Source organism: Mya arenaria, chromosome 8 (genome assembly GCF_026914265.1).
Source record: "Mya arenaria isolate MELC-2E11 chromosome 8, ASM2691426v1".
In the NCBI taxonomy this organism is placed as follows: domain Eukaryota; kingdom Metazoa; phylum Mollusca; class Bivalvia; order Myida; family Myidae; genus Mya; species Mya arenaria.
The window spans coordinates 13,124,899-13,138,880 of NC_069129.1; the positions used below are offsets into that span (position 1 = coordinate 13,124,899).

The 13,982-nt window shown below is 36.4% G+C and overlaps 1 protein-coding gene across 2 annotated transcripts; it reads right to left on the bottom strand.

The window, feature by feature from the left end:
- Positions 1 to 505: 505 nt before the first annotated feature.
- LOC128243346 (cyclin-dependent kinase 10-like) lies at positions 506 to 13,887 on the bottom strand. Of its 2 annotated transcripts, none has more exons than XM_052961058.1 (15): positions 13,800 to 13,887; positions 11,218 to 11,325; positions 10,570 to 10,642; positions 9,984 to 10,055; positions 9,377 to 9,479; positions 8,339 to 8,420; positions 7,994 to 8,061; positions 7,041 to 7,093; positions 6,340 to 6,409; positions 3,698 to 3,757; positions 3,133 to 3,306; positions 2,743 to 2,885; positions 2,034 to 2,115; positions 1,660 to 1,714; positions 506 to 1,204 (listed from the first exon to the last, which is right to left on the bottom strand). In XM_052961058.1, the coding sequence occupies exons 2-15, from the start codon at positions 11,317 to 11,319 to the stop codon at positions 1,181 to 1,183; spliced, it is 1,161 nt and encodes a 386-aa protein (XP_052817018.1). In that variant the 5' UTR covers positions 11,320 to 11,325; positions 13,800 to 13,887; the 3' UTR covers positions 506 to 1,180. The 2 variants fall into 2 exon arrangements, with proteins under 2 accessions (XP_052817018.1, XP_052817019.1); XM_052961059.1 differs by having other exon boundaries at positions 13,796 to 13,875.
- Positions 13,888 to 13,982: the final 95 nt, after the last annotated feature.

Genomic DNA, 13,982 nt, shown 5'->3' on the forward strand with positions numbered 1-13,982 from the left:
ATTTTAATTAACAGCACATAATTGTAAAGCAGCATTTGAAGGTGTGTCTCTCATAAAATCCAAGCTCTCCGCTTTCATTTGAAGGTCACTATTAGTGGTCTTTGCAGCCAAGCAAGTCAAGTGAAATGTTCAGTATCAAGTCATTACCGTACTTAATAACTATTAATAGGATATAAATCAAACTTCAAAGACCTGTACAACAGAGTGGGAAGGTGTTTCTCAAAAAATTCAGGCTCTCAAATGAAAAGTCAAGGTCACCTGTAGAGTAGCCATGAATGCCGGTACAAACTCCAAGCTCAAAGGTCAAGGTCAAATGTAATGGCCCATGAAGCCCGAGAGGCAGATAGTTTTGTCTTTGAAATTGATATGAGAGCTAGGTTGAGCAGCATTGCCACTGTTACGGTATACCAGTCAGTATATATTTACATTTATTTATATGAAATCCTGAAAATGATACTCCTAACACATCATTCATGAATTATATATTTAATCGAAAAACTTGATCCACATTTCAATTTTTATTGTGTTCTCCAGTTATGATGTAGATGTTTTCGAGGGCTTTTACATTTAAACATGCAACCCACTTCAGGAAGGAACTTTCAAATTGGACCGTCCCTCTAAAGAAGTTTTTTAAACTTTAAGAAGCAAAATTTGAACACAAGCTGACACCTTTATAATTTCTTTTTGACCCTGGGGTGGGTTATATGTTTAAATGAAATGGTCCCTACATAATCAAACAGTTGAAATGAGATAAAATGCAAAACAAAGTTGTAAAACAAAAACCATCAATACAGTCGCTATAAGCTTTAATCTTCTTTCTATTACAGAAAAATAATATATGAAAACAATGCTCACTATACAGGCTATCTTAAAATAGAGAATAATTAAATCAATTAACTACATGTATGTAGTATTTGATTTAAAATATATGCATAAGACATTCTGCTTTCAACAATTTAATAAAAAAAATATTCACTGTGTATCCCGGAATTACTTTCTCATGTAAAATACAGTCCTTTTTTATTTTATTTTAGCCTGAAGATGGCATAAACCCCAGTTTTGGAATCCTCATATAACACCATGACCACTGGCCACAGTTAATGCCATTGTGCAGCCAAAGCCATAGATAATGCTTCTTCACACATTAAAGCAGCTTAAATCCTCGTAACTGGCTAATTTTTCAGCTTAACTTTTTCTTCTTGGCCTGAAAAGATACATAGGAAAATGGCATTTAAATAGCAGTTTGTTCAGAGACTAAAGGGACTCCATCTATACTCGTAACCGTACACTTATGCAATCATGTCCCCGTACATGTGAATTTAATGTCCTCCTACTTGTATTTAAGTATAAGTAAGAGCTGTCGTAATTAAATTGATAATAGACAAGACATTTCAAGATTTCAACAATGCATGCTTACCAGCTTTGTTAATTTTTAATTAATTATTTAATCATCTTAGTATTAGACTGTACACCAAACATGACCTTGATCTGAAAGTTACATCATTGTCAGTGTGACCTAACCTTTACGAAATTAAAGAAAATTAATATTAAACACACTAACAGGACGACATGTAAAAAGGATATTATTTGGGTTCAAAGATGTTTGGGGTTGTACGAAACACCATTTTAACATCGACAAAACATCAGCAATATACATACCGAACTTGGTGGTTCAAAATTTGCAAAGTCGTTACTTGGAGCTGCAGCCTTTTTTCTGTAAATAAATAACAAAAAGCATAAATATTATGACCAACAAGAAGTTAATCTGGTTATCTACCCAGTATAAGTTTACGGAAGAAAGGAAAAGTGTGTAACGGTTTTACACTGCTTGGAATTATCACATTCAGGAAGAACGGAAATAAGACTTATTACAGTTTTCAAAGCAAAACACAAAAATAACAGTTTAAGCCTGATCACCACTAACCTCCAGACAAAAACTTGCATGAATGTCTCTAAAATAATATTTCTGAAATCATAATTTGAAAATTGAAAGCTTAACAGCATGTACTGAGGTGTAAGAGTACAGTACTGACTTTTCTTCCTCTGTGGGAGAGTGTTGCTTGCTGCGGGTCAGCCGGTGGTGGGGGTGAGATGGCATCAGCTCGGGATCACATGCTGAAGCAAATGATTTTATCAAATATATCATAATCAACTTGTATGATTTCATTGTTACTTTCAGTGCAAATACGGTAATGTCTTTACTGATGGTATATCTGCTATTGAAATCTGACAAAGGAGTATACCTTTCTACAAGTGATAGCCTTTTGAATTGACTTGGTTGTTGCAGTTTTTATGGAAAAAAATATTGGGATATCTATCACATGAAAATGACTATGCCTTTCAGTTGCCTTTTTTCAGTACAAAAAAGGGGCATTACTCAACAATTACTAAAACCAGATTAATGGGCCTTGCTTTACATGTGAGTAAAGTCTCTAGCAACATGTAAACAAAGTTTTGTTTAAATATCTTGGAACAGTTTTGGAGTCTTGGCCATGATTACATTTTTGAATGCTGATAACAACACCATGGCTTATATAATATCTTTTGCGATTTTTTTTTTTTGAAAAACAGAAGAGCTAAAACCTGTCTTGCTTGCTAGTAAACATTGCACATATTCTCTTTCTACATTGAAATCAGCTCTGATAGCCATATAACCACATCTGTACGCTAGCACCAACCAGAACATTGTCTTAGGTATTGGGATATTAAGCATATGTAAAGTTTAAGATCGGGCAAACATACGCAAGGGTTGTTCCTTGAAGTATGAGCTGTCTAGACAATCCTCTGCAGTCGCCCGCTTGTTAGGATCATACATGAATAGGAAGTTCAACAGTCGAATACCGGCATCAGACAGCCAGGAAAACTTGTGACGTAGGTTGTTGTACCTAAAATGTATGTCCGGATTTTCAATATGTATCTCACACAGTACGTAAAAATGTATGTTTACTGGCCTTGAAAAACTACTACATGTAATGATAAATGGTTAATTCTGGCGTTCTCTTCATTGTATAACCAGGCAATGGAAGTTAAATGGTTCGAGTGGTCCATCAGTATACATGTCACCCAAGAGGCCTGGTTCTATCTATATGTAGTACAAGAACCATTTGAACTTTCAATAAAATTGACACTTACGGCTGTTTCTTCAATGTGATTTTCTGAATAGCTGGAAGTTCAGAAAACCCCGGCCATATCATGTCATTTGGTGTCCCTAACAACTGGACAATCAGCTCAATCTGGTGGATTTCTGAACGCCCCTTCAGTAATGGCTGGTGAGCCAACAGCTCTCCTAGTATACAGCCTGCTGACCTGTACAAGAGGTATTTACTATTTATGATACATTGAAAGAGTGAGCTATTTAATTTGGTCTGATTTTGTTCACCATCTATAGGCCACAATTGACCAAATTGTAAACCACCCTTTGATTTTATCAATATAAGCAGTCATGTGGGGGTCGAAATCGAGATTGATAAATCCAGGTAAAAAAATAATTTTGATTTTATCTCTCTTCAAAAATGAACCAAAAAAAACATAAAAACCCTCCAAACATACCACATGTACATAACAACTTTCCACACATACCGGATGTCAATGAAATATGAAAACCCTCAACACCTCCCACATGCCAATGAAATATGAAAACCCTCAACACCTACCACATGTCAATGAGAACAGAGATATAAAAACCCTACACACATACCACATGTCAATTCCTGTTGTCTGTATCTTAGAGCCAAGTAAAAGTTCAGGAGCTCTGTACCTGTAAAAGTAAATATCAAGCATTTGTTGATTTCAGTTATTTTATGGTGGTCAACAGTTACATGTAACACGGCCCAACCTTGCAATGACTCTAACCATTCCACGATCCTAACGTTGCCATAACCACAACATTGCCATTACCCAAACCATGTCATAACCCAAACCATGCCATAACCCAAACCATGTCATAACCCAAACCATGCCATAACCCTAACATTGCCATAACCCAAACCATGTCATAACCCAAACCATGTCATAACCCTAACATTGCCATGACCCAAACCATGTCATAACCCTAACATTGCCATGACCCAAACCATGTCATAACCCAAACCATGGCATAACCCTAACATTGCCATGACCCAAACCATGTCATAACCCAAACCATGTCATAACCCAAACCATGTCATAACCCTAACATTGCCATGACCCAAACCATGTCATAACCCTAACATTGCCATGACCCAAACCATGTCATAACCCAAACCATGCCATAACCCAAACCATGTCATAACCCTAACATTGCCATGACCCAAACCATGTCATAACCCAAACCATGTCATAACCCAAACCATGGCATAACCCTAACATTGCCATGACCCAAACCATGTCCTAACCCAAACCATGTCATAACCCAAACCATGTCATAACCCTAACATTGCCATGACCCAAACCATGTCACAACCCTAACATTGCCATGACCCAAACCATGTCATAACCCAAACCATGCCATAACCCAAACCATGTCATAACCCTAACATTGCCATGACCCAAACCATGTCATAACCCAAACCATGTCATAACCCAAACCATGGCATAACCCTAACATTGCCATGACCCAAACCATGTCCTAACCCAAACCATGTCATAACCCAAACCATGCCATAACCCAAACCATGTCATAACCCAAACAATGCCAAAACCCAAACCATGCCATAACCCTAACATTGCCATGACCCAAACCATGTCATAACCCAAACCATGCCATAACCCAAACCATGCCATAACCCTAACATTGCCATGACCCAAACCATGTCATAACCCAAACCCAAACCATGGCACAACCCTAACATTGCCATGACCCAAACCATGTCATAACCCAGACCATGTCATAACCCTAACATTGCCATGACCCAAACCATGTCATAACCCAGACCATGTCATAACCCAAACCATGTCATAACCCTAACATTGCCATGACCCAAACCATGTCATAACCCAAACCATGGCATAACCCTAACATTGCCATGACCCAAACCATGTCATAACCCAAACCATGGCATAACCCTAACATTGCCATGACCCAAACCATGTCATAACCCAAACATTGTCATAACCCTAACATTGCCATGACCCAAACCATGCCATAACCATAGCATTGCCATGACCCAAACCATGTCATAACCCAAACCATGCCATAACCCAAACCATGTCATAACCCTAACATTGCCATGACCCAAACCATGTCATAACCCAAACCATGGCATAACCCTAACATTGCCATGACCCAAACCATGTCATAACCCAAAACATGTCATAACCCAAACCATGCCATAACCCTAACATTGCCATAACCCAAACCATGTCCTAACCCAAACCATGTCCTAACCCAAAACATGCCATAACCCAAACCATGTCATAACCCAAACCATGCCATAACCCTAACATTGCCATGACCCAAACCATGTCATAACCCAAACCATGCCATAACCCAAACCATGCCATAACCCAAACCATGCCATAACCCTAACATTGCCATGACCCAAACCATGTCATAACCCGAACCATGCCATAACCCAAACCATGCCATAACCAAAACCATGTCATAACCCAAACCATGTCATAACCCAAACCATGCCATAACCCAAACCATGCCATAACCCAAACCATGTCATAACCCAAACCATGCCATAACCCTAACATTGCCATGACCCAAACCATGTCATAACCCAAACCATGTCATAACCCAAACCATGCCATAACCCTAACATTGCCATGACCCAAACCATGTCATAACCCAAACCATGTCATAACCCAAACCATGCCATAACACTAACTTTGCCATTACCCAAACCATGTCATAACCCAAACCATACCATAACCCTAACATTGCCATGACCCAAACCATGTCGTAACCCTAACATTGCCATGACCCAAACCATGTCATAACCCAAACCATGTCATAACCCCAACATTGCCATGACCCTAACATTGCCATGACCCAAACCTTGCCATGAACCTTACATTAAGTTAACCCTAATATTGCCCCTAACCTTATACATGTTAAGCAAATGAGCATTGAGTGTGGCCCCTCCACCCAGCCCCTGGTATGTTTTCTTATGCTAGTCTTATTCTAACATGTTCAAGAGGCTGGGAAGGATTAGGTACAAGTGTCCCACTCACTAACCCAAGGTCCTGGTTTCAAGCCCCACCAGGGGTACTTTCTCATTGACTCTTAAAAAGGACTTCAACTGGCTTCTATACAGGGAACAGACTCAAGTCTGATTAATATAAGCTTATAACTGTCTACACGATAAAGCTTCAACATATAAGTATAAACTTAACTTTTTCAAGATAACATACCAGAGTGTAACAACCAGCGGAGTCATTGGTTTATGTGGTAGTTCATACTTCCTTGCCAGGCCAAAGTCAGCTGAAATAAGGTGCAAAATATTTTATTGAAACAAATCTAATTCGAAACAGTTTTCACAAGAAGTGACATATGTCCCAAATTGGTAGCTTTACGTCCACTCATGCACAGACCTACATGTACATGTTAACATAAAATTGAGCATGGTTTGAACCATACTTTTACTGTATAAGGCCTGAATATCTAATAAAAATGATGAACGCAAAAGTCACAGAGCTTGTTCTGCTTTTGACACTAATTAAAATTAATTTGTAAAGTTTGAATAGCTCCTATACGAGAAATGTCGTAAATCTCGTAGTTGAGAAAAAAAGTTTACATGCAGTGGTTATCAATGTGTTCGGTTAAGAACATAAGTCACGGCTTTCACGCCAGAATCATGAGTAACTGCCTTTGAAAACCTCGATGATAAAAGTATATGTAACAAAATCGTAGATCTGTTTATATCTAAAACTGTTAATAAAAACCTATCATTTTAGAAAATAAAGTGTTGGTCTAAGACTGTAAGTTTTCAAAAGTGATACTTTATATTTTCAAATACCAGCCAGTCTAAATTTGAGACACAAGATTGTTGACTTTCACCTTGAATTTGTCTTCCCTGTGAGCATTATAAGCAACGGGAGTCTAAGAAACTTACCTATTTTCAAAGTCCCTTTATCTATCATCAGCAAGTTTGAAACTTTCAAATCCCTGAAAAAAAAGGAAAAAAATATATAAAGGTAACAAAATAAATATAAAAGTTGAGAACAGTGTTAAGAATCTCCCAAATCTGGTGAACATCACTAAAAAGACCTTTTTGCATACTATAAATATAACCTTGCCATGGCTCCAACATGGCCATGAAACTAACCTTGCTATAACTCTAACATTGCAATGAATACAACAATGCCATGACCCTAACCATGTCATGACCCTTATCTTGCCATGAACCTAACATTGCCATGAAATTAACATTGCCATAACCCTAACCTTGCAATTACCCTAACCTTGCCATGAACCCAACCTTGTCATGAACCTAACATGACCATGACCCTAACCATGCCAAGAACATTGCCAAGACTCTTAACTTGCCATGAAGCTAACATTACCAAGGCCTAACTTTGCCATGACCCTAACGGTGCCCATGAACCCAACCTTTCCATGACCCAGGCCTTCCATTACCATAACCCTAACATTGCCATGAACCTAACATCCTGACTTTGCCCTGACCACAAACTTGAATCTAGCATTGCCATGACCCTAACCTCGAAAGGAAACTTACCTTAACCTGATCCAATTATAGTCAAGAACATATTCTTGTCATGACTCTTACATTGCCATGAACTTAAACATTTGACCTTAACCTTAGCATGACCCTAACATTACCATGCACATAACTTGCCATGACGTTTTAAACTTCACATATTACATGTAAGGAAAACTGTCTTGGCTTTTTAAAGAAACCCTTATATGATGAAATGTCAACATTAGGATTTAAATGCAAGCATGATTTCTAAACTTGTGAGGAAATAGCATTCACTTTTATTTGAATCTAATAATAAAAAGATGCACTATTTTAAAGATCTGTACTAAAGTATTAAACTGACCAACCTGTGAACGATGAAATTTTCATGGAGAAATCTAAGACCTCTGAACAACTGCTGCATTATACATTTCACCTGAAATATACCAATACAAGAGCATTATTTAACATTTGTTTATAGATGGGATTTAAACACCAATAACATTTTACACGTAATGATTTTTAAAGAGCTTTCTTGTGAAAGAAATTCTACGGGAGTGGATTAAGAATGATTTATAGTATGTTGATTACCAAACTTTAGGGAATTGTCAAATCTCTCATATGACCCCCAGATTAAGAATCAATTGAAACAATTGACTATATATCAGTTTTTAATTTTCTTTCACATAGACTTTCAATTGAATGGTTCCAACCTGAGCCTCAGTAAAGGGTGAAGGCATGTTGTCTATGAGAGAGGCAAGGTCCTGCTCACAATACTCCATCACCAAGAACAACCTGCAGACACAAACAAGTACAAGACACATGGCCGTGTGTATGTCTATATGTATTTCTCCACTCATCTGGATGCAAATTAAGAAGTTGTATATGAAAACTAGAAATGTGTCCATAGGACACGGATGCCCCCACTTCGGTTTTTTGTCACAGAAAATAAGCCATAATGATTTTTGAAGTATTTTTGGCAAAAAAGGGCCGTAACTCCTAAATGACTAAAGCGATTTCCATGACTATCGAACTTGATCAAGATATTATGGTCACAAACATGTGTTTAAAGTTTGGTGAGGATTGGACAAACAGTTTTCAAGAATTAGATCGGAAACAATCTTCGGGACGTATTTTTCAAGTCTTTTTTTGCAAATAAAGGGCCGTAACTCCTAAATGACAAAAGCGATTTCCATGGCTATCGAACTTGATCAAGATATTATGGTCACAATCATGTATGTAAAGTTTGGTGAGGATTGGACACATACTTTTCAAGAATTAGATTGGAAACATATATTTTTGAAGTATTTTTGGCAAAAAAGGGCCGTAACTCCTAAATGACTAAAGCGATTTCCATGACTATCGAACTTGATCAAGATATTATGGTCACAAACATGTGTTTAAAGTTTGGTGAGGATTGGACAAACGGTTTTCAAGAATTAGATCGGAAACAATCTTCGGGACGTACGTACGTACGGACAGACGTACGTACGGACAAGGGCAACCCTATATGCCGCCACTTTGTGGGGGGCATAAAAAACAGGCATATCTAAAATCCCTTCCCAACACAATTTCTTAAACTTAATCAAGACTGCTTTCCAACCAAGTTTATCACCATTTCCTTAATAAACAAGAGATATTGAATGCTCTTGTGGCTAATATAAAACTTGAATACAAAAAGTTACTTAAAACTCATTTGAATGAAACGACTTATAACTGTAATAGTTTGAGCCTCCATTTTGACAACAAACCTATCAAGAGACTTTCCAACTGCCACTTCTTTAAGCTGCACTATGTTTTCATGTCTCAGGTTCAGAAGAATGTTGATTTCCCGCAATGAGCTGATTGGAACTCCTTTGAAATAGATAGTTGAATTAGGTTGGACCAAAATTGTTAGTTACCAGTTTCTAGACTCATCTAGATATTTGCTCCTGGCCATGTTTTTTAATGCCACATGCAATACTTTTTCTACCATCTTTTTTTATCTATTTGGGCATTTCTTTGCGCAAGTTTCTTGTACTTGCAGGACATATACTGTTTATACGGCATCATGTTCACGATAACCTACACAAAAAAGCCACAGTTCTTATTAGTGTGAAGTAAAACTAATATCACCAAAACTGTTTGAATGCCAATTCATATATGGTGTTCTTAACAAGTTGTTTTTGGAGCTTTTCTAATTCACATTCCAGACAAATAATGAAGACTTTTGGATGCTTGGTTAGCATAAACTGAGTCAGTCTATTATAAGACGGTAAATGCGGAGGGAAATTTCAGTCTTGAAATATACCTTATTTTAGTAAATACAGATTGTATAACAACTGTACTGTATATAAAGACTTGTTTAAATATACTTGCCATTTTTCTCATTGTGCATCTTGACTCGCTTCAGTGCTACTGTAGTTCCATTACGTGTGTCCTTGGCCTTGTCTATAAAGAAATATATAAGACATTAATATATCAACGTCTTATGATATTCAGAAAATTCAAATCTATTGACAGGCTTAACATTTACAGCTAGTAAATACTTTTAAAAATATTGGGTTAATATCGTTGAAAATGTCTAATATGACAATTTTCTAATTTTTCAGTTGATTTCAATAAAATCTACAAAATGTCTATATTCATTCTTATAAATGTGCAACCATACATTTCATTTTATAATTGTGTGTGCTTGATTTTGAGATGTGTTAAAATTTTCAAGGGCTTACAAGAAACTCCTTTTTTGCCGGCGTAAATATTGTGTTCGCAGAAGAAATCTTCTGTAAAACTAGCAGCAAAAAATCGATGTGTAACACTATTAAACACACAATAAATCTGCACTTACACTGAATATGTAACTGTATCATATCAAAGAAACACAGAGATGAATAATTAGTCATTATGACAGTTAAAATCATGTCTTTATTTTTTTAATTTTAATATGCATCAGACGAAAACTTACAAACAACACCAAAGGTTCCTTCTCCTAGTCTATGCTCTTTCTTGAACTCCAGAACCGGCCGACACTTCCCGAACTGAAAAGTTCATAACACGTATTGAATTGAAACTTAAACCACCATACAGAGTGAAATTAAAAATTTCCTAAAGTAAGGTTCAAAACTTATTTCATGATTGCAATTACTACATCTTGTTTACAGACAGTCCTTTGAAGACATTGCCTTTTTTCATATATCATTTGACATAGCTTTTGCTACGATACATTATGCAACAGGGCCAAAACAGTGTTTACCCAAGGGGGCGTGCAGTAGTCTCTCTTCTGTAGGGAGATCTTGGAAGTGTTTCAGTTTCTGGGCATAGTATTTTTTATAAGTTATGTTTTCAAACAGTTGTGTTTTAAGTAAATTGTCTTTCAAATTATATCAAAACTAGTCGGCAACAGACAGACAGGAAAACTTGTGACATAGGTTGTTGTACCTTAAATGAATGACAGGATTTTCAACATGTATCTCACACAGACCTAAAAAATTAATACATTTACCAGTCCATAAAACTACTTGAAAAACTACAACTGATGCATGGTAAATTCTGACGTTCCCTCAAAATGAGACATTCTCTTTCTCATTGGATCAAGCAGTGTTGCAAAAATTACCAGTTTAGATTCAGGGATATCCATCCATTTTCCAGTGAGAAACGAAAGGAGTGCTGGTTTCTCATCAACTGCGCTATCCTCATCAGCCTGTGATTTCGACATTTTAAGCTGCAAAAAGTATTATAAATAATTTATAATAATGAACAAGTACATACTTTTAATTTGAAAAACATGGGGCGTAAAAGGTTGAATATGCAAACTTGTTTTACTTTGACTTTCCCATGGCAAAACGAACAAGCAACAAAGTGCTTATTTCGTTCTCCAGTGGTGAAGCAAAGGACAAAAATACGACAACATTGCTATTTTTACATGCCTTATTCATTATGCACCAGTCAATTGTAAATATGGCCCCTTATGTCCGGGGAATAGCAGGGACTTTGACTTTTGGTCAAGCCAATCCCAGGCAAAATCTATGCCCTGCTGGGACAAAGTTGAAACTGCTGTTAAAATCCCTGACAAATGCCCCGCAACCCGGGAACATCCTAGATAAGGCCCATTCTCTCTATTTTCGGCGCTAAAACAAAACCATCATATTCTCTCAGCACTGCAGGGGGGTCACGGACACTACGGACCATGGACATTACGGACCAGACATTACGGACCAGATTTAGGGACACTACGGACTAGATTTAGGGACATTACGGACCATCTTCAGAAACTTACGGACCATCATTTACAATGTTTTTAAACATTTTTTTTTAAATTTATTCACTCATTAGTCTTAAATTTGTTAATAAATACTTGAATATTAGTGCTCAGTATGAAAATTATCTTTAATGTAACTGAAAAATCCAGGAAATTCCAATGTTAAACATCAATGTATTTTTAATAAAATATTATAATAATTTGAATAATAATGAACGAAATATGTGTTTATCCTATAATTGTAAATGTGAATATTAATGTTTTCATATGTGATCGATTGCTTTCTGAAATAAACTTTGAATCGTCATATTTGTTTGTTTTCCGTTTCAACTGTTTTAATTGAAAGGTTTAGTCAAGGCGGGGAATCCACGTGACCAAATGGTTGGTTTCAGTGCAAGATGGCGTCACCAAAACGCTCGACTCGAGCCGAAAATCAACGTTATATCTATAATTATGTTAGTTTCTTGGAATTTAAACATAGCCTATCATATGCCCACCTACCTAGTGTGTATTTACATATCCATATTTTCCTTGAAACTGTTACCGTTTTCGAGAACACTTATGCAATGTTTCCAACATGTACACAATCCGACTGGTAGGTTACAGTTCCATTTATCATTTTGGCTCAGATTTAGTAGAAAATGAGATAAAAGTTCGGGAAAACCGCATAAAACACTTAAGTTTTGTTTAAATATAACAGGTACTGGTAAAAGATATGAGAACGAAATGAAAATGATAGGTTGCAGCTCCGATTTTTACAAAGATAGGTTGCAGTTGCATATATAGGCTTCCGTCTTGACTGCGAATTCTTTGACTTATTTTTAGTGTCCAAACCAAAAGTATAACCTTTAACTTTTTTACTTACGTTTGAACAAGATCAACGAATTACACTCGACTGGTTTGTAATGTCAACATGCCATAACCTCATTTTCCGCTAAATCTGAGCCAAAATGATAAATGGCAATGTAACCTACCAGTCGGATTGTGTATTGAGCCGTGGGTTCAGTGAAAGTGCGCCGTTACAATGGGTTTTCACACTTTTATGATTGCCAATTAAAGGTTGTCAGTATAATTTTTGTTTCTTTTGTTATATACCGCCGATAATTGCGGGTACAATTATAACTAATAAACACTAATTAAGGCAACAGAAATTGCCAGTTTTAAACATCAGTTTGCAAGAATTGCAACAAACACACATCGTTTATTTAATATATGCTTGATTTATTTTGGTAAATAAACTGTTTTGGAAAATATTTCTTCCGTTGCTTTTAACTGATTTAACTGCCGATATTTCAAATTTCGTTCATTATTGTTATAAATGCATAGGTCTTTAACACCTTTTGGAATTTCACATGATTTTATATTGAGATCTATTCGAACTTCACGGGATTTTTCAGTTTTATGGAAGATATAACGTCATACTGAGCACTCATATTCAAGTATTTATTAACAAATTATAAACTAATGAGTGATTAATTTAAAAAAATTTGTTTAAATCATGGTCCGTAAGATTCCGAAGATGGTCCGTAATGTCCCTAAATCTGGTCTGTAGTGTCCCTAAATCTGGTCCGTAATGTCTGGTCCGTAATGTCCATGGTCCGTAGTGTCCGTAATTCCTGCAGGGCAACCTGGAAGGGTGGGGGTTGGGGCGTAGTTAAAAATGACTGGTGCATTACTTTTTGTGTTAGCATTCATTGATCAGAATTTATCATGTATGATTAAATTTACCTGATTTTTTTTTGCTTTTAAAATCAATAAAAAAATACAGATTCCTTCAATGACTAACATCCATTTATTTCAGGGTAATGTTCAATGTAAATGTTGTGTACGAACGAGTTATATTTATATGCCTCCATTTACAAACTAACTTGATTAAGATGTCATTGATAGTTCATTACTGTAAATAAACAAATACAGTTGGGAAGACACTCACAAACCTCAATTTATACAAAGGACGGCAAAAAAGCAAACTATTAAGCCACCGGTTTTGTTTTTGTTTACAACTGCTTTCTGAGTGACTTCCCCTTACAAAGGGACCAGCTTTAAGGTAAGTAATTTCTTAGATTATTTCTATGTTATAACAAAAATACATTTTTAAAAATGGAATTTATTTTTGGATT

Excerpts from the sequence above, each read along its gene's own strand:
- LOC128243346 (XM_052961058.1), bottom strand. The coding sequence starts at position 11,319 with ATGTCGAAATCACAGGCTGATGAGGATAGCGCAGTTGATGAGAAACCA. Across the intron at positions 10,643-11,217 it reads ATATCCCTGAATCTAAACTG|TTCGGGAAGTGTCGGCCGGT; the intron begins GTAATTTTTGCA and ends TGAACTTTTCAG. Across the intron at positions 2,116-2,742 it reads CTTCAAGGAACAACCCTTGC|CATGTGATCCCGAGCTGATG; the intron begins GTATGTTTGCCC and ends CATTTGCTTCAG.